The sequence below is a fragment of the Indicator indicator genome, chromosome 1, assembly GCF_027791375.1.
Source record: "Indicator indicator isolate 239-I01 chromosome 1, UM_Iind_1.1, whole genome shotgun sequence".
NCBI lineage: Eukaryota > Metazoa > Chordata > Aves > Piciformes > Indicatoridae > Indicator > Indicator indicator.
The window spans coordinates 123,754,572-123,774,197 of record NC_072010.1 but is presented as its reverse complement, the minus strand read 5'-3'; the positions used below and the strand labels follow the sequence as shown (position 1 = coordinate 123,774,197).

The following is a 19,626-nucleotide window of genomic DNA, read 5'->3' as shown; positions in this document are numbered from 1 at the left end:
TATGAAGATAGTAACAATCAAAGCTAATCAGTTAAAACAAGAGAGATTGAACACCCACTGTAATGTTCTTGGTTGTTCCACAGGTGATGTAGGAGAACTAGAGTAAAAATATCTTAATTGTATGTGGTTGATTTTTTTTTTTAATGGCAAAGATTTTGTGCAATTATAAACATTAATGGAAATATAATAATATAGGATATTTATGAAGAATAACACTATGCTTCCAAATTTTCACCAATAATCTCAGAATTACCCTCAGCAAGCACTTTGACCAAGGTAGAAATAACAACTAATTTCTTCTTAAATGCTCTGAAGAATGTTTTTAAAAGTATGTAAGTCTCACTAAAAGGCAAATCAACTAATAAAACTGGAATACAAAATTACTCATCTCTGATAAAGGCTAAAAGAATTTAAAAAAAAAAAGGAAAATGAAAGGAAAAATATCAAATTAATTTCCAATAATTGAATCAGGTTCAAAGACCACTTGAAAATGTTAAATCTTATTTTAGTATGCTATGATAATTTTGTGAATTTGGGATACAACAATCATTTACTGTTTACTGACTTCACAGATCATTTCTCATTTACTTCACTGTTGTACTGATAATTGTTAGTGTTTGGGAAAAAATATAGCTAATTTCAAAACAGATGAGAATTGATTGAAATACAGAATTAGAACTTACTGTGCTCTTCTTTTTCTTTTTGTGTGTGTGTGGTTTTGTTTGGTTTATTTTTAATGTTTTGGTTTTTTTCCATACTTGGATAAAATTAATCCTTGACAAAAACAAAAACAATAACAAAAAAAAAAAACCAAAAAAAACCCCACAACCCAAAACATTAAAAATAAACCAAACAAAACCACTCACACACAAAAAGAAAAACAAGAGCAGAGTAAGTTCTCCCATAACACTTAGGGAGTACAATATCACCCCAAAAGAATAAAAAATGTTCATTCCATGAAGCTGAAATCATGAGCAAGGGAAGAATTATATAGGTGGACAAAACGGGGCACCCAGCAGTTTAGTTCTTTATTGAACTGCATACAGGAAGTCAGTAAAACCACCAAGAATTCAGACAAGCTTCTGTCTCTCTGTCTTATGCAATACCTAATACTATAAATATCCTTACTGAGTCATACTGTACCTATTCATTTCTCAATGTCCTGGAACAGTTCCCCTAAATTCTAATTTGCCATTAAAATTGTGTGCTGTAGTAATTCCTCTCATCTCAATGGGTACATAGTGTATAAAGCTTAGTGAGGTGCTGCCATTCTGCTTCATCTTGGTCATAAAATCATAAATAGAACACTAAGAGAGAAGGTGGAGGAAGTCTGCAGGCTCTGTTCTGAAGATCCCTCATCTTTTCCTCCTTCTTTCATTGAGACCACAACACACAATGCAAACATTTAACCCATGATAAAACATCTACAGACAATCTCATTTCTCCCTAAGGCAAGAAATAATTGCACACATTATCAAAGGCTTCCTCAGGTCTGTATGCTTACAATGTCGTGGAAGTGCAAGGTAAAACTGAGACAGAAATCCAGACTGCAGGTGTTCCAGGCAAACAACACAGTTGTATGGGCTTTGAGACAAGATGTTTTCTGTCTGCAGTTTGTACTTCAAAAAGAGGTAAGTGAGAATTACACTGGAACAGCTTAAGTACTACTAATGGCCAGTAGGAAAAGAGAAAAAGACCTTTATTTATAGGACCTTATAATTTATATTATTTCTGGTCCAGAAATGAAAATAAATAAACTCAAATATCCACAAAGAATGTGCTAGTTACACAGGGTACTGAACCCTGCATAAACTCCAAACAACTTGTGAAAAATCATGTCTCTTTGCTTATGCCTTCTGCAAAGCTATTTTCCTGCTCTGCAACTGATCCTGCCTCTGTGCATTCACTTCCAGTGCTGTTACAGCAGCTATCAAAAGTAGTTAAGATCAAGATCCATGCATTTCCCTTATTCTATACATTGACTTGCATGGCTGCTTGCTTCAATCTGCTGAATAGTTCTCTGCAACAAATACCACGGAGAAAGTAGATGGCTTATGTCCTTCCAAATTCAAATCCAAAATCATAACTTGAGTAAAAATTACCTAATCCATACTGAATTCAGATTCAATAATCAAACCAGTTGCACAAATCTGTATATGTATCTATCTCCATCTCGAACTTCGGTGACTCACAGCTTATGTGGAAAAAAGGTGAGTGCATTTAATGAAAATTTAGCCCTCAAAAGCCCTCTATAGTTATATTAAAAAAAAAAAAAAGGCTACTCATAATTTGTGAAGAGTAAGAATCTTACTAATTCCCAGACGTCGTTCATTCTTTATATGTTAATGAACTAATCAATGTTACATTCATATAAAGTCAGTGAATGCTTCTAATTGTGAAACAGTGAAAAAAAAAAAAAGACCTTAATGTCAAAAACCATAAACTTTCACACTTTTTTTCAAGTAATTCTTCTGACTATTTTTATTTCCACCCCTCAAAACCTTAGGTTTCTTTGAGGAAACTTTTGCATGCTATATGGTTGCGATCGTGCCCCTTATAGAAATATTTTGTATGCATCTTCATGTAGAAGTAAGTCCTCCTACCTTTCCACTCTTAATTCTTTGTGATACAGTTGCAAATCGCTGATTGAGCTCAGAGAGTTTAGGTTCTATTACTTTCCTGCAGTGATCTCCACGGTTTGTCATCAAGTCTACTGCCTGGTCACGCACAGAGTCCACCTTTGGTTGCATATCATTCAGCTCAGCCTTTAAGCGCTACAGTCCGTGAGCAAGAGACAGGGCTTGAAGTTAGTAATAAATGCAAAGAGAAAGAAAGAGAGAGAGAGAGAGAGAAAGTGTGCAAAGGAATAGGGAGCAAAACCACAAAGCAAATTCAGATAATTAAGCATGAGTGTGTAAACCTAATAGAAACACATTAGATAACAACCCAGCTCCTATCTCAGAAATGTATAGCAGGAATGTATCTACATGTCTGGTTTAATATCTCCTAGAGGAAAGGAATGGTGAACACTAATTCTAAGCAAATTCTTATTTGCAGTAAAGACAATTCTCAGCATATTTTCAGGATACATTAAGTTATTTTATCTTCCTTAAGATACGGAGAGATGTTAATTGCTTTCATCACTTCTCGTGCCCATACTTGAAGCAGGGAAAAGTAACCAGATGAATTCATAGAATCATAGAATTGTTAGGGTTGGAAGACACCTCAAGTATCATCTAGTTCCAACTCCCCTGCCATGGACAGGGACACCTCACACTAGATCAGGTTGCCCAGAGCCAAATCCAGCCTGGCCTTAAAAACCTCCAGGGATGAGGCTTCTACCACCTCCCTGGGCAACCTGTTCCAGTGTCTCACCAACCTTATGGTGAAGAACTTCTTCCTGACATCCAATCTGAATCTACCCATTTCTATTTTTGTCCCATTCCCCCTAGTCCTATCATTACCTGACACCTTACAGCAATAGGATTTTTTTCAAGAAATATATCATAAAAAATAACAAAAAATAGAGGGCAAATGCCTTCTTCCTCTGCAACAGTAATCTTGACAATACATCTGAATATGGGCAGAGGTCAGAAAAGGTAGCCAGGTATTTTTTAAACACGGTTAGGCATTAAGAATTTCACTGTCTCTATGAAATGCCTTTGTGCATACAAATACATATACACCTGTATTGATGACTAAGATAATTTGCCATCACTTATCAAAGATAACATTTTATACTTGATTGTGGCAAAAGGGTTCATTCAGCTACTAAATTCTGTCACATAATCCTGCTGAGATCAATGAGACATTCATTTATGCTTTGCCTTGGAATTTATAAAGTTTTGGGTTTGGTACAGTTATGTATAGTTCTAGTGTAAGCAATACAATTCTGATTTTGATTTGCAGACTGTTCCTTAGATAGCAGGTACTGGCTGTGTTGTTCATTACAAAGAAAAACTTAGCAGTAATTTCAGAAGAATGTAAGTTCCTAAAAATAATAAATTGAAGTTTTTCAATCTCAATAAAGAAGGGATTCTAAATGAAATACTTTAAAAATCGTATTTGTCTTGCAAGTTCATTTTTTTATCAGTTAGTCAAATGATGCAATGGGCTAAATAAAACCATCTGATCAATATGCTACCCCTTTGTTATGCAACTAGTTCACCAAACATTCTTCCCTGTTGGTCTGGCATCTATGCAAAGAGTGTTTATAGAATTAAAACAATCATATGACAGAGATATCAAATGCAGACACCATAGATATCAAAAAAGTATCACAGAAAAATAGAAAAGCAATTAAAAGTGGAGAGCATGGGGAAAAGAATTCTGTTTAACCAGATGTATATCAAACCTGTAAACTCAGGTTTAATAAGATACTTTTTGACTCACCAGAAAGTCCCCAAGATTTATAACAACTTATCTGGTTTTATTTCTGCTGAGATTTAATATGTAAGCTGCCAGGAGGTAGCTTTCTCACATAAAACAAACAAACAAATAAATAAATAAATAAAAAACATTAACCAATGTGTGTTATCTTTCAAAATATGATAGTTTTGGCACAGACTTTTTTTTTTTTTTATAAAATTAATATTTTCCAGAAAACTGCAATTTCTAATTTTTCTTCTTTTTTTTTTTTTTTTACCTTAAGAATTTCCTCTTTTTGCTGGGGTTTTTGTTTATCAGATTCATCCAACAGTATTTCAGCGTGATACATCCAAGTTGTGACATTAGCTACATTCTGATCAAAAGCTTCCATGTGCTTTTGATATTCCTGTATGTGGAAAACATAAATACTGCATACAAGAAAAGTAATCAGAACTGAATTAATAGCTGTAATTGTGCCAACTATGGCAAACATGCAACACACAATGAAATCAAACTTATTTATTTTACACAGTAACTGCTTGTTCTGTGAAGAGTAGAATCTGTTGTTTGTTTTCTTTCACTTTATATCTTAAGTTTCTTTAAAAAGTATTCTAGGAGAGAGAGAGAGAAGCTTCCCAAGTGACAGGCAGGAGGGTGATAAAGTAACAGCAAGACACAGGTGTCTGCAGCTCAGCCAGGTTGATAAGAGGAAGAGAAAGCTGATAGCTGGACCTACTGAAGGTGGACAGAGGAGTTTCCCAAGAATGAGGAATAGAACTCATTTTGAAAAGCCACTCAGCTGATTGAAACTCAGGTGGTAACAGAGATGCACTCAAAGATACAATCAAGAATGGGAACTTTCTCTCTGAAACTCTTATATTTCATCTAACTTCTCTACTTTGAGACTCCGCTTCCTAAAAAGCTATCATGGTTGATATTCTTGCAATTATTTTTTTCTGTCTTTAATTTAAAAGCATTTTGCCATTTTTGGTGAGATCACTAGAACGAGGTCTATGCATATTGCATGTGTGCAGATCAAAGATGGTACTAGCACTTTTTCCCCGCTGCATGTCCCCACCACAGTACCTTTATTTTATACTCTTCTAAAATCAGTAAAAGATCAACCCCAGCTCATACAGCTTTTAATCATAGGTTCTAGTAAATATTAACAAAACAATCTAAAGAACAGAAAGAGGTAGAAGAATGCATAACTATACCAGTTCATAAACTCCATTATAGGTTTCTTACAATCAGTTCCACATTGAAGCTGAGCACCTACATCATACTGAATGAAATGCTTAAGTTTTCCACATAAAATAGACACAACCAGATGCTTTAATTTCTATACTGCATGTAGTTAAAGAAGCTCTGTGGTGATGCTTTATATCCATCACAGAAGCATTCTGTGTAGACACAGACTCCAGAGGAGCTCTAACACATTGAGCTCTGAAAAGTCATGATAAAGGCTAACATTCTTGCTAACCACTTGATTTTTTTTCTAGGTTGAAACTGCATTCCCATGCTCTCAGCAATGGAAACAACATACAGAATTTTCCAAAACATCATGGTAGCCCAATGATGAAGACCTTTCTGTGTTTAAGGGTTCAAGCTGTCATAACAGACTGAATTTTAAGGAAGAATACAGTTACATGACTGTCAGCAGTTTGAAGCACCTGGGGCTGAGGCTCCTGTCTCTGTGTCAAATGTGTATTTGGGATTTACCTTTCAAGTAGGCTAAATGTAGGCCTCTTAAGTAATTATTCCCACCAAAACATGCACTATAAAACTATCCAAAGGTAGATCGTGGAGTTCTGAAAGACTGAATCACAGTCCTTGAACCCATCAGGTGCACACACTGAGCAGAGATTCTGATTTAGTTGCCTCTGAAGTGAATCCAGTTCACATACAGTAATGCTACCATGTGAACCAAATCAATATGCAATCAAGAACTTACTTCCTAACGGTACTACTCCAAACAGAAATGCTAATGCAGCCCAAAGCAGCTGAGGTTGGTATAAATACCATGACTGACTTGATTTATTTGTCTATTTTTTTTTTCACTGGATTCATATTCAAGCAGTCTAAGTCCTTTGGAAGAAAGTGCATTTTATTCATTAGGAAAAAAAATCCAGACACAACAGTGATTCTTAGGATATACACAATGTCCTAAACAACAATCAGTCTGATTGTCTGTGTACCTACATATTCACTGAGTGTGGTCCAAGACCCCCAGTAAAGCTCTCCTGTATAAGGCTGGGTACTTGCAACTGAGCACCAGCATGTCCTCCATGTGAACAAATGTATTTTCCTTACCAGTAACAAATTGAACCATTCCTCAGCACGTGAAGTTACTGCTATCCAATTACTGTTCAGGAGGCTGAGTTTATCCTCCACCAGACGTTCCTTTCCTTTCAGCACTGTCTTCAAATTCTCTCCTAAATCACTGATGCTCTTAAGTTGGACTTGGCGTTTCTCAATCTCCTTCCGTGTTGCCTGCATGAGCAGAATGAAAAATAAACATTCAGGCAACAAAAAATTTTCAGCAGAAATTACATTCTTCTTTCCAGTTAGAATTCTTGTTTCCTCACTGTAGAAATAAATCTTTTCATTACTTTACCTTGAAATTTCACTTTATAACTAAAATACTAAAATAGGTTATTGTCCATAGCACCTCTGAGCTTGAATGACTTAAACATCTGAATGACTTAAAATCCTGTGCAGTGCTACAGGATTAGATTTCCAACATCTCCTCCCACAATTGTTTTACCTCATACAGTTAGAGTTAAATGATATGTAAGGTCAAAATTTATTCATTATTCATGTCTTAGTATGTGTTTGCACATGCAAGTGTACAAAAAGAAGCAAATATTGACATTAAAAAAAAAAAAAGTAAGAATTCGGTACTAAGTACTGCAATGACAGAATGCAAAGTATAGCAATTTTCCTGAATGCTCAAGGAGAGACACAAATTTCTTTCACCTAATATCACATAAAAATCTTTCACCTAGTATCACATAAAACCAGTTTTATGAGAAATTTATATCTTGTCACCTGATTGCAATGATGCAGGCAATCTGAACTTTGTTTATACAATAAATCTCCTGTAAATAAATGAAATGGTCTAAACTGAACACAAACAGAAGTTAGGAGAAAAGTAAGAATCACTGGTCTCCAGAGGCATTGATTTCACACAGATAACTGGAATACAGTAAAAGAATCATCAAACCACTATCATAATTCTTCCGCCTAAGGATCAACACTGTTACATCTCTATCAACTCTGATGGTCACACATCATCAATATGATTTTGTTGATGATGTGTTGTTATGGAAAGTAGAGTTGCATACAATAAAATGCTAGGCATGTATTATGCTTAAAGAAGCAGCTCTCTTTCTATGCATAACAGAATTAATGATCTCATTTTGTAATGCTGTTTAACAGAAAAGTTTTTTACCCTTTCATCGTCATGTTTTATTTCAGCTGTACAGTTGGTTGGAAAATATATGAGGGATGCACAACTTTGATTTTTACTACAGAATCAGATAGTGTTCAAAAGTGTTTTAAAACATATTACATTCACTCTGTTATTTGTCATTTTAGTGAAGTCATTGAATTCACCTTCTTTTTAATTTTTATTGAGTTATTTATTTTTACGTTTATTTTTCTCCTTAGGACGAGTGTGCTGATTGGCAAAACAAAACTTTATCCAAGTGTCTGTTGCCTGTTGGAAGACAAAGGTTCCATAAATATTTTCAGGAGAGACAACACCACTAATATGTGCATACAAATTATATAGGTAATATAAAAGGGATATACATACACATGGTCATCTCTTCTGTGTATATATATATATATCCACGTGGGATCACATCTGATCTCATCTGCTAGCAGATCCAACAGTTTAAGATGATAGGAATGCTTTCCAAATTTCTGCTAGAATTCTGAAAGGTTGCTTTGGAAGGAACACTTGTACTTCCACTTTTTTGAAGTACCAGTTACGGCTGTTGGTGCAATATATCATAGCACCGCAGAATCACCCATTCTCCCTCCAAGCCTGTATATGTGCTTGGGATTGCCTCAACCCATTCTCCCTCTCAAGCCTGTCAAAATCTTTGAGCGTCATCCCTTCCTTCCAGCATATCAACTATACCACACAATTTGGCATCTCGGGAAAACTTGCTGAGAGTGCACTAGATCCCACTATGTCACCAATAAAGGTGACAGGTATTGACCCCTGAGGAATGACACTTGTCACTTGTCTCAGACATCAAGTCAATGACCTTTACTCTTAGAGTGTGATCATGGAGCCAATTCCATATCCAACCCATCAAATGACTGTCTTTCACACAAAAAAATCATTCGCATTTCACTGAATGAAATATTTCCTTAGCTTTTAATGGAATAATTTTTCCTTTTCTCAGTTGTTCCTCAGAAAAATGCTAGTAGTACTAGGAGAATATAACAACACTGAATTTCTAGGACCTGAACATTTCCAAGAGAAATGACATTTATGCTTGCAGCACCCACCAAATGAAAGGAATACAAAAGACCTTTCTCTGTTAAAACTGCATGCAGAGTGTGTCTCAGGTGACCAGTTTATTGTCCCCATCCTGGTAAAACTGGAAGGAGGAGAGGCTAGAAATTGAGAAGACCAAACAAGTTTTCCTTATATCCCTTATTCCCTGCCATCAAAACAACAGGAGAGAAGCAGTGTGTAAAATAAAAATTGGTTTTAAGAAAAACAACTTTGGATGGCTTGAAATCCTGGTGGAAACCAAATTGCTGTGCAGTGTTGAAAGGTATGTGGACAAGCTCTACTGAGAATTCATAAGAGGTTTCTAGTTGCATGCAATAGTATTTTAACTGTTTTATACTTGGATCTAAAGGATGACAGGATGGATCATGTTAGTATAAGTACATGCAGTTCCCTGTGCAGCCATATACACTTTGAGTGGGCTTCAGAGCTCTCTGACACCATTGCACTGGGGCATATTCTTTATCTTTCAGTTTACTAGCAAATGGTGCTAACTTTTTTTTTTTTTTTTTTTGGGGGGGGTGTGGAGGTGTGGTTTTTTTGTTGTTTGGTTGGTTGGGTTTTTTTTTTTTTGGTTGATTGTTTTTTTTTTTTTTTCATTTGATGTTTCATAAGGGAGTGAAATTCATAACTTCTTTCACATTAGCAAATGCAAACTAGAAACAGAAGCTACATAGGAATGGCTTTTCAGAGAACACAGTAAATCATAGAACCATAGAATGATCTGGGTTAGAAGGGACCTCCAAAGGTCATCTAGTCCAGCCCCCTCTGCAGTAAGCAGGCACATCCTCAACTAGATCAGGCTGCCCAAAGTCCTGTTGAGCCTCACCTTGAATATCTCCAGGGATGGGGCCTCTAATTAACACTTTGTAATGGTAAAAATGCCACTTATCAAGTTGAACTGCTGATGCTCTTTGAACAAACCAGAAATGTGACTAAATGTAGAGGATAATATTTCAGTTGTTCTGGTCATTAACATTTAAAAAAATTGAACACCAGCAAATAATTGAAGAAAAGTTCTGTGTTCCTCCACACTGCCTGTACACTGTGAATTACTCAAAAATAATCCTTGCAATTTGAACCTCTCTAAAAGAAATTAGTTAAGTGGCTCAGCTCTCCTGGGTGGGATTAGATAATTAATCAGAGGCTGACATTATGGCCTTCTCAGTGGCTGATTATACATATTTATTTATTTGCAGCACATCTTTTATTTTTACTGCATTCTGGCCACCAATTATGAATCGGTTCACACAATTTCTACATAATTTTCTTTTATTGATTTTACTGACAGGAAATATGTTGTTAATATGTCAGCTAATGCAATTCTAAGTACTTCAAGTTAACTTTATATACACTGGTATTATATACTGTGCTAAAACATAACATTAAAGCACAGCAGACACATACTCTGCTGATAGCAGGGAGTGTTACAGACTTTTTCCTGGTAATACCATCTGCCATTTCCTTATTGAGAACATGGTTTCCTGGCAATTCAATTCTTATCAGGCTAGTTCCTGATTAAAAGACAAATAAACTCTGCAATGGTTAATGATTTCAATGATTAATATGTTCACTAAATCAGACTTCTAATTATAAATGGATTTCTAATATACAATGTCTAATGACTTTCTTTCCACCCACATGCCATTTTTCTTATCTATTGTAACAGAACTGAATTCAAATGGAAAGATTTAGCTTGTCTCTACTGAGTAAAAAGGCAAGAGTTATGGTCTTCAGTATATTACCCATCTCAATTCACATAACTCAGCCAAATATTTGTTTCATCCTGAGACAGATTCTAGACATGAACAAATAAATAACAGACTTCCCTTCATGTCTGGATTAATACTATGTTTCATTAACATCAATTCCTACTCAAGATGGATATTCCTTTTTATTTCTAGTTCTTTATACCTGGAAGAAAATGTTCTCTTTTAAAAAAAATGTTTATTTATTTAAAATTATTCTAACCTCTATAATTATCTTGGAAACTCTCAGAGTTCTTTTCACTTCTAAGAAATCTTTGATAATGAAAATTAATTAGAAGTATGTGCAGTAATAAATACAACCTTTTCCTTGTCCTGTAAATAAAAAGAGAGAGATGAGCTCTCTATTTAATTGACAGCAGCAGACATCCAATTCTTGAGTTTTGGGTTCTTCTCCCCTCCATTTTCCATCCTAGTTTTTCTGCAGACATTCCTCACAATAGGAATCTGCTGGGCTTAATTAATCTCCCTGTGTATTTCATTAGATTAGTCTGTGGTGGCCTACATACCCAGGAAGTCCAAAGCCCAAAGCTGGGACATTAATCAGATGCAGAGAGGTCCTGGGTCTGGGGACTGAATTATTGATGTATTTTGCATGAAGCCACAGTGAAATCCACACAGACGTATCAATATTGTACTTATTTATGAAGTCCTCACATGACTTTTAAAGTCTCCAGAAAAACAAGCAGCAACCCCTACCTCTTAGTGGAAGCAGACTCTTTAAGAAAAAGCATACTCACTTTAGATAATTTCTGCAAATACTTACATTTGGAAGGGTGGGACCTGCCATCTATGCTCTCTGTTGCATTGCTCAAAATTAAAAGGCTGCTTGTATTTATGTGAATATGAGTTTATATTTACTAAAGAGGACTTTAATAAAGGAGCTCTGAAAGCCATCTAATCAGTACATACCTATCTTAACAAGCAGCAGTTGCTGTCTCCAAAGTTGCTTGTTTATTCTTATTCTAGTGATGAACTGACTGAACGAGAAGAGATGAGCTACTGTACAAGGTTAGACAGGCTTGGGACAGTATTTGAATCTAAAATATGCTTTTAATCAATTCTTTATATATCAGTTCCTTCTGAGAATTCACAATACTCAATGGCATTTGTTAAGATTAGTAGGTGAAGTGGTTGTCACTTGATATATTTTTCATAGAACCATAGAATCAGTCAGGGTTGGAAGGGACCACAAGGATCATCCAGTTCCAACCCCCCTGCCATGGGCAGGGACACCTCACACTACATCAGGCTGGCCAGAGCCTCATCCAGCCTGGCCTTAAACACCTCCAGGGATGGGGCCACAACCACCTCCCTGGACAACCCATTCCAGGCTCTCACCACTCTCATGGGGAAGAACTTCTTCCTCACGTCCAGCCTGAATCTCCCCACTTCCAGCTTTATTCATTTTACAATTCCTTATTTTAATTAGCTCTTGTTTTGCCATAAGATTTTGATTGCCATAAGATAAAAATATGTTGTATTTTTGTAGCAAGTGGAAGACATAACAGGGACTTCCCACTGTGTAACTGCACTAATCATCAGGCTTTAGATTCTAATTATGCTACTTCTGAAGCATTAAGGTTCGTATCTAAAAATGAAATGATGTTAAGGACAAATCTCCCTATTTAAACTGCTGTGAAGCTATATACACCTGGATTAACTTTCCTGAGCATGCATGCAGGGACATCCAGTGTACAGTAGAAATGTACTGTGTAGCTTAACACCATCAAAGATGACTCGTACTTTCATGGCTGCATAAATGGACTAACAGGCAGGTCAGTTTAGGGATATCAAAACCATATGATCATCTAACCCATCTCTTAAAAAAAATCTGACAGTTGTCCTGTATTACAGTTCTTCTCCAAGCTAGAGGAGGGTAGATTTAGATTAGATCTTAGGAACAAGTCCTTCACCATAACAGTGGTGAGGCATTGGAACAGTTTGCCCAGGGAGGTGGTGGAAGTCCCATCCCTGGAGGTTTTTAAGGCCAGGCTGGATGTGGTTCCGGGCAACCTGATCTAGTGTAACGTGACCCTGCGCTCGGCAGGGGGGTTGGAATTGGGTCATCCTTGAGATCCCTTCCAACCCTGACAATTCTATGAGTCTTAAGATCACAATATCAATCAAAAGTAATTTCATAGACTTTACTACAGTTAAAGCAGGAAATAGAAATTACAGAACATACTTTTTTTGGATACTGCTTTAAAAACACTGTCATTCTTAGAGACTGATGACCAAAAACTCACAGGTGACACAAACTTTCTTTTTATTGTTATAAGTTTGTAAAACATCAGTGAAGTTCAAGGCTGAAGAAATTTTATCAAGCTCAGAATGCTGAAAGAAATAGTTAAAAAAAAAACCAACACAATAAAAACACCAAAAAAAAAAAACAAAACAAAACAAAAAAACCCCAATCAACCAAAACAAACCCAACCAAACCAAGCAAACAAAACCCATAACTACAACCCACATTTTACTGAAAGCATTTAATCTGTCTGCCCTTAAAAAAAGAACTAGTAATGTTGCCTGTTTATTATGCCTGACTAATTCTCTACTGTGTGGTGAAACTGGTAAAAGGATTGAAGATTTCTTCATATTATACCAAGCAGAAGTGGTACAATTTTTTTTGCACAAAACCCCAATGCAGCTCACAGGAATAACTGGGGGGATAGGGAGTGATGGTATTTTCATTTGAAATGTTGAACATAGTTTTTTCTAAAGCACAGATTTTGGTATGTGTGCACAATGGTGGTTTGGTTTGTTTATGATCTAAGTTAGATACGTTTTTTAATTGCATATGCAGAATATAAACTAAATTAGCTAGGGTTGAATGATACTGTGTATGATACTGTGTAAAGTCTTAACATCACACAGAGATATGCAGTTTGATGTAGAGCTCTTACATTCCCCAGTGATTCTCTAAGATTATCTTAACTGTAGCATGCATTGGAATTTTGAGGGAAAGTTCATTTTAGGTTTTGAGTTTTAACTTAAAATCAGAGTACAGGGTGAAGTCTCCTGGAAGTAAGAAGCCCTCAGAATGAAAATAAATTACCTACAAATCAAAAAGGGTAAAGCCCCCAAATATCCCACTTCCTGGCTGCTATGTGAATATGTGGAATATATAATATTCTGACAGCCTTAATCTTTCATCCATTGGAGCTGTTTTACTGTTTGTAATCATGAGCAAAATGGGACAGGAGAGAAATGGATCTCTGTTTACATGGATCTGTACTTGCATGGATATTGGATGGATAATTTGTAGTACTTTGAAAAATGGAATTTCAACATTAAACTCATCTCAGTGAAGATTCCTACAATATGAGGGTGAATTGAGCTATTGATTAACACAGAGACAAGAATGTTTAAACTTTTCTGAGCATTAATGTTAGGGTGAGATAATGTCACGACTGCAACAAAGTTCCACTAATTAAAATGTCAGAATTTTTATTTTCTTTATCAAGAAAGAAATCTCTTTCTGTGATATGCATGAACTGAAATATATGAAGGTGTTTTAAGTGTTACATTTTTACCTTGCCCCAGGCAATTTCAGCATCCAAATTGCTAGGCATCCCCTGCACAGCTGATCTCTTTGTCAATTCTGCATCTGTCGCTGCAAGCCATTCTGTCATAGCATTAATTTCTTTCCGTAGCTTCCGGGACAGTTTCAAGCATTTCTCTAACTCCTGCTTTTTTTCTGTCACCTGCAGAAAGAAAACATGTGTTTCTTAACTTTTCAGTCAAACAAGTTCAATGATTGTTGTATATCACTTTCCTAAAAGACACAGTTGTGTCTTCCCTTAACTCTCTCAATATCTATAATCTGTCTCCAGAGTGCAAAAACTTTCAAGAACATTGGGTGCACAAAGTTTGAACTGAGTTTGAACTTTCAGAAGACTTCTGCATAATTTCTCTTCCATTTTGAAGTTATTCATTGCAAATTAATTTGGAAGAACTGAATTAATAGGCTTTCCCTGAGACACAAAATAGATGTCAAAACCCTTCAAAGAGTATCACAGTATATCAGAGGTTGGAAGGGACCTCAAGAGAGCATCAGGTCCAACCCCCCTGCCAGAGCAGGATCACTTAGGGGAGTCTGCACAGGAATGCATCCAGGTGGGGTTTGAAAGTCTCCAGAGAAGGAGACTCCACAACCCCCCTGGGCAGCCTGTTCCAGTGCTCTGTCACCCTCACTGTAAAGAAGTTTCTCCTCATGTTGAGGTGGAATATTCTATGGTCTAGTTTGAACCCATTGTTCCTTGTCTTATCACTGTGAACCACTGAAAAGAGCCTGGCCCCCTCCACTTGACACCCACCCCTCAGATATTTGTAGACATTGATCAGTTCCCCTCTCAGTCTTCTCTTCTCAAGACTAAACAGCCCCAGAGCTCTCAGTCTCTCTTCAGAGGGGAGATGCTCAAGTCCCCTAATCATCCTCGTGGCTCTCTGTTGGATTCTCTCCAGCAGGTCTCTGTCTCTCTTGAACTGGGGAGCCCAAAACTGGACACAGGATTCCAGGTGTGGTCTCACGGGGGCAGAGTAGAGAGGTAGAAGAACTTCCCTAGCCCTGCTGGACACACCTTTCTTGATACATCCCAGGATCCCATTGGCTTTCTTGGCCACAAGAGCACATTGTTGTTCCATGGAGAACTTGCTGTCCACCAGCACTCCAAGGTCTTTTTCTGGGGAGCTGCTTTCCAGTAGGGCAGCCCCTAACCTGTCCTGGTGCCTGTTGTTATTCCTCCCCAGATGTAGGACCCTGCCCTTGTCCTTATTAAACTTCCTGAGGTTTGCCTGCACCCAGCTCTCAGCCTGTCCAGGTCACATTGGATGGCTGCACAGCCTGAGGGGGTGTCAGCCAACCCCCCCTCCCCCAGTTTAAGCAAACTTGATGAGGGTACTCTCAATGACCTCATCCAGGTTGTTGATAAAGATACTGAACAAAACTGGGCCCAGTATGTTTTCATATAGATGGCCATACAGTGATATTAAATCCTCAAAGCTTTTTCTGTCTGGCTACACAGAAGAAAAACAATTCTCTTGAAACACAAAAGCCACTGAATGATGCCAAAGTAAGGCAGCATGGTTAAAGTTGAGGTTTTAATTTGCTGAATGTTTTGGACAGGGAGTACTACAGAAAATCTCTGTTTTATTTGTTGAATTCTTTTAAGCATTTTACATGGCAGCTGAAAGGAAGGCTGGGTATTTATGTTGCCTTGACTGTCTGGTGCTGCATTATCATGAAACCTGGAGAAACAGGGGAAATACAATCTTCCCTGCATGACTTTGACTATATTCTAGGAGAGGCAGATGCTTAGTTCCACATGCTTAGTAGAGTAAATTAGTCTAAGAGTAAATTGAGAGATCACAGAATGGAATCTACACAATGATAGACATTAGGCAACTAGTAGTTAGAAAATACAAATTGATAAATTATGCTGTCCTGAAATGTAAAAAAACCCAACCAAATATAAAGATAATCAAAGAAGGTAGATTAAAAGTGTTGCTTAGGTCACTAACATTTTAAAGAAATTACTAACTACCTCACATGTCAATTAGTAGTGAAGTGAGAAAGCAATCCTTGATTTTTATTTAAGTATTTTTAAATAGGAAAAAAAAGAAAGGTCTGCAGTGATAACAGGTATCCAAAACTGGCATCACTATCTACTAAAACTGCTTTGGGCTTTGCCACTGAGTACAAGTAGTGGCACAATAATCAAATTGATTTCTAGCTCCTCTACCACAAAGAGTTTGAGATTTTAAAATACAATCAGATGTTACGAGGTTAGGCACATGGCTTGTGCTCTTCCTGAGTAAACAGCTTTGATTTGCCAAGGGAATAAGCAATAAGGTGTCCCTGATCAATCTCCAGAGGCTTACTACTAACATGTCAGAATATTTCTTCTTAACTGAATATGGTTTCTGTTCTTTCTTGTATGCCAAATTTATTCAATGAGACCTTAGACCCTGTCAGGCCAAGAAGTAAATCCCTGGGAAGGCACATAAAGTGCAGCCTTTAAGAGCTCCATTTACACATTAAGCCAGGAATTCACACATATTTTTCACCTCTTCTGGTAAGTATTATTAGTCATTGTGAAAAAACGATTTACAGGTACATAGCATCAATGCAATGCAAAATTCACTACTCTAAGCATGGTGGTCTACATAAGAATTCCAAACACCTGATGTATATAAAAAAATGAAGTTACTACTGATACGTGCCCACACAGAAAGAATATTTGTATTGTTATATGCATCTCTAAATTCTGCATTTAATAATACTACATTATTTCCAGAGTGCACTATGCAGAGTTTACTGATTCAACACCAGTTTCTGTTTGTACTTCAAAAGTTAAAATACAGAAAAATAGGAAACAGTGCCCTCTAAAGGCCCTCTGGATCACAAAGTGATCTCAAATGTACCATCTCTTCTATGTACTTTCTGTAATTCTATCTCCACAAAATTTATATTTTTAAAGATATTTTAGCTATATGAAACAGTTCACTTGCAAGAATTCTTGAAAAAAATTAAAAAACAAGAAAAGCAGATATTTAAAGCAAAAGAAAGATATTTTACAACCTTTTAAGTCTTCTATATGCTTCAAAATGTGTTTAAAGATTGTTTTAAATGTTGGGGGGAATCTCCTGAGGCAGTGCATATCAAATCACACAAGTCTATGCTTGAAGGTATGTTTTGCTTTCAGACTACACATTTCAGTCCTGAGACTTATTATTAGTTATAACTACTATAATTTTTATCTTAAAAAGGTTTTGACTCAATGAAATTGATTAGAGCTGATAATGGATGATTATTTTAATTCTCCGTATCCCTGGGCTTTCATAACTCTCAAACTGTTAACTACCACACTATGTAAAAGTAAATTACATCTAGGACAACAAAGCTGAACAAAGCAGCAGAGAATTTTTGCAACACACTAATCTGCAATATGGCTTACTTTAGACACTAATAGCTTCCTAATGGCATACTTTTATCTTTCATTAGTCAAGAGAAGGTTCCTATAACAATGGCACCTGAGTGCTGTTACTTTAAACACAATGTAGGAATAAATGCTACAGTTTGTTCTACAATAATGGAGAAACCAAATATGTTATCTGAATTGAAATGATAGCTATCCACATAATAATGAAATGAAACAGACTTCAGTTTTCTTGACACTCAAAAGATAGATGTCTCTTAATTACTTTATTTTCCAGCAAGAGAAAGAACTACTTTAATTCAAATTCCCAAATGAGCATTATCTTTGTCAAAAGTAATATAACTCTTATTGTTTTACCATTCTGTATTTAGTGGGCCTTGATTATCGTTACATTTTTAAAACACATACTGACTCTCAGTCTTACCATGGGCTCATTTTCCTAGCAAGTAATAATTTATGGTTTTAATAATTTATAGCCTGACAAAATATATAATTTGTATTCTATTCTGTTTCATATTTTGGATGCATATAAATTTTAGAAGTGAACAGACAGCTGTATTGTCATTCACAATCTTCATTCAGCCACTGCCAGCAACATATTTACCCTGATCCTACATGTTTTAGAAGTTCTAATGAAGGAAGGAGGAAGGAGGAAGAAAACATAGTAATGAAGGAGAGTTGTGAAATGAATTATTTGTGTGAAGTTGTCTTTAAAACAATGCCACAATTCCTCTTCAGAGCTCCAACATCTTTTTGTACCTCAGGAGCATGCAACATACTTCATACATAATGCAGGCCCAGAATTAAAAGGCTTTAGGGATTAGCATACAATAATTTCTTCAGTCACAGTCTTGTTAGCATTGGTTAGTATTCTGTATTCCCTACAGTCTGTTTTTAGTTGACAAAGTGAGTAAATGAAAGGCTTTTCCACATCATTTATGTGTCTATGTATGGATACAGAAATAGATAGGTAGAGATGGGAATTTTATACAAGGAATGACAGTGCTCAGGGATAGATTCTACAAGGTTAATTATATACAAATAAGTTATCACTGACACCATAAGGTAGAAGTATGTCATATTGTGAGAACTATTTGTCTTTTTCTATAGGTAAAGGTGAGATTATATAAAGGAGTATTGGGAAAGTATTCATGTACTTCTCCTACTTATATGCAGAGATTCATTAAGTAGTCGAACTGAGTACTGTATAAATATGACATTTAAACCAAACAGAGAGAGCTACATTACAAACCAACACAGTCCTCATTACAGAGCTCAAAGGATAATGATAATTTGATGAAGGAAGCTAATAATCCCTATGGAATGGAAGATGGCAAATGACTAAATTATAAATAAGGGTTCCTTGGTATCTGAGATGTAAAAATGACGAGGAAGTCATCCCATACACTGACAACTAAACAATATTCTATCTGGCTTATATATTAAGATACAGAGGTAAAAGCTAAGTCAGGGTTGTACATGACATTTAAATCAGGAAACAGTTACAACAATAACCAAGCACATAAACAGTTCTGTGATTCTATGATTCTGTGTGTGTGGAGAAGAGTGCCAAAGCAGCGGAGCAGTGTGATACACAAATGCCTTCTCATGAAAGCTGCAGTTGCAAGAAGTTTTGGTCAAAAGATTTTTTTAAACAGTGATATCCTAAAGATTTCTGGACAATCAGAGACAGAAGGAAGTGCAAAGGTAGAATTCTCTTTTTTATGAAGTAGCTCTTTAGGTAAGTTATGAAAAAAATCATAAACAAAATCTAACTATCTTTCTGACCTGAATTGTTTCAAAACAAGTGACTGAAATATTAAAATTAAACAACAACCCCCTATAACCTATAAAATCAATGAACTGGTAGAAAAAATGTAATTATAATTTTATATTTTAATAAAAAACTTTTCTAGAAAAGTTTGTTTTGCTTTATTTTTTTTTTTTTCTCAGAGCAGCTGAACAGTCATTTTGATCATTGCCTTTGACTCCATTCACATGAGAGTGGTGAGAGCCT

The 19,626-nt window shown here is 36.1% G+C and overlaps 1 protein-coding gene across 1 annotated transcript in view; it reads right to left on the bottom strand.

The window, feature by feature from the left end:
• DMD (dystrophin) overlaps positions 1–19,626 on the bottom strand; it is an 851,798-nt gene that overhangs the window by 644,734 nt on the left and 187,438 nt on the right. Inside the window, exons 29-32 of the mRNA XM_054391265.1 lie at positions 14,205–14,375; positions 6,682–6,861; positions 4,646–4,774; positions 2,604–2,774 (exon numbers count right to left, since the gene is read on the bottom strand). Of these exons, the coding sequence (XP_054247240.1) occupies positions 2,604–2,774; positions 4,646–4,774; positions 6,682–6,861; positions 14,205–14,375 (651 nt within the window). The remainder of the gene's footprint in view (positions 1–2,603; positions 2,775–4,645; positions 4,775–6,681; positions 6,862–14,204; positions 14,376–19,626) is intronic.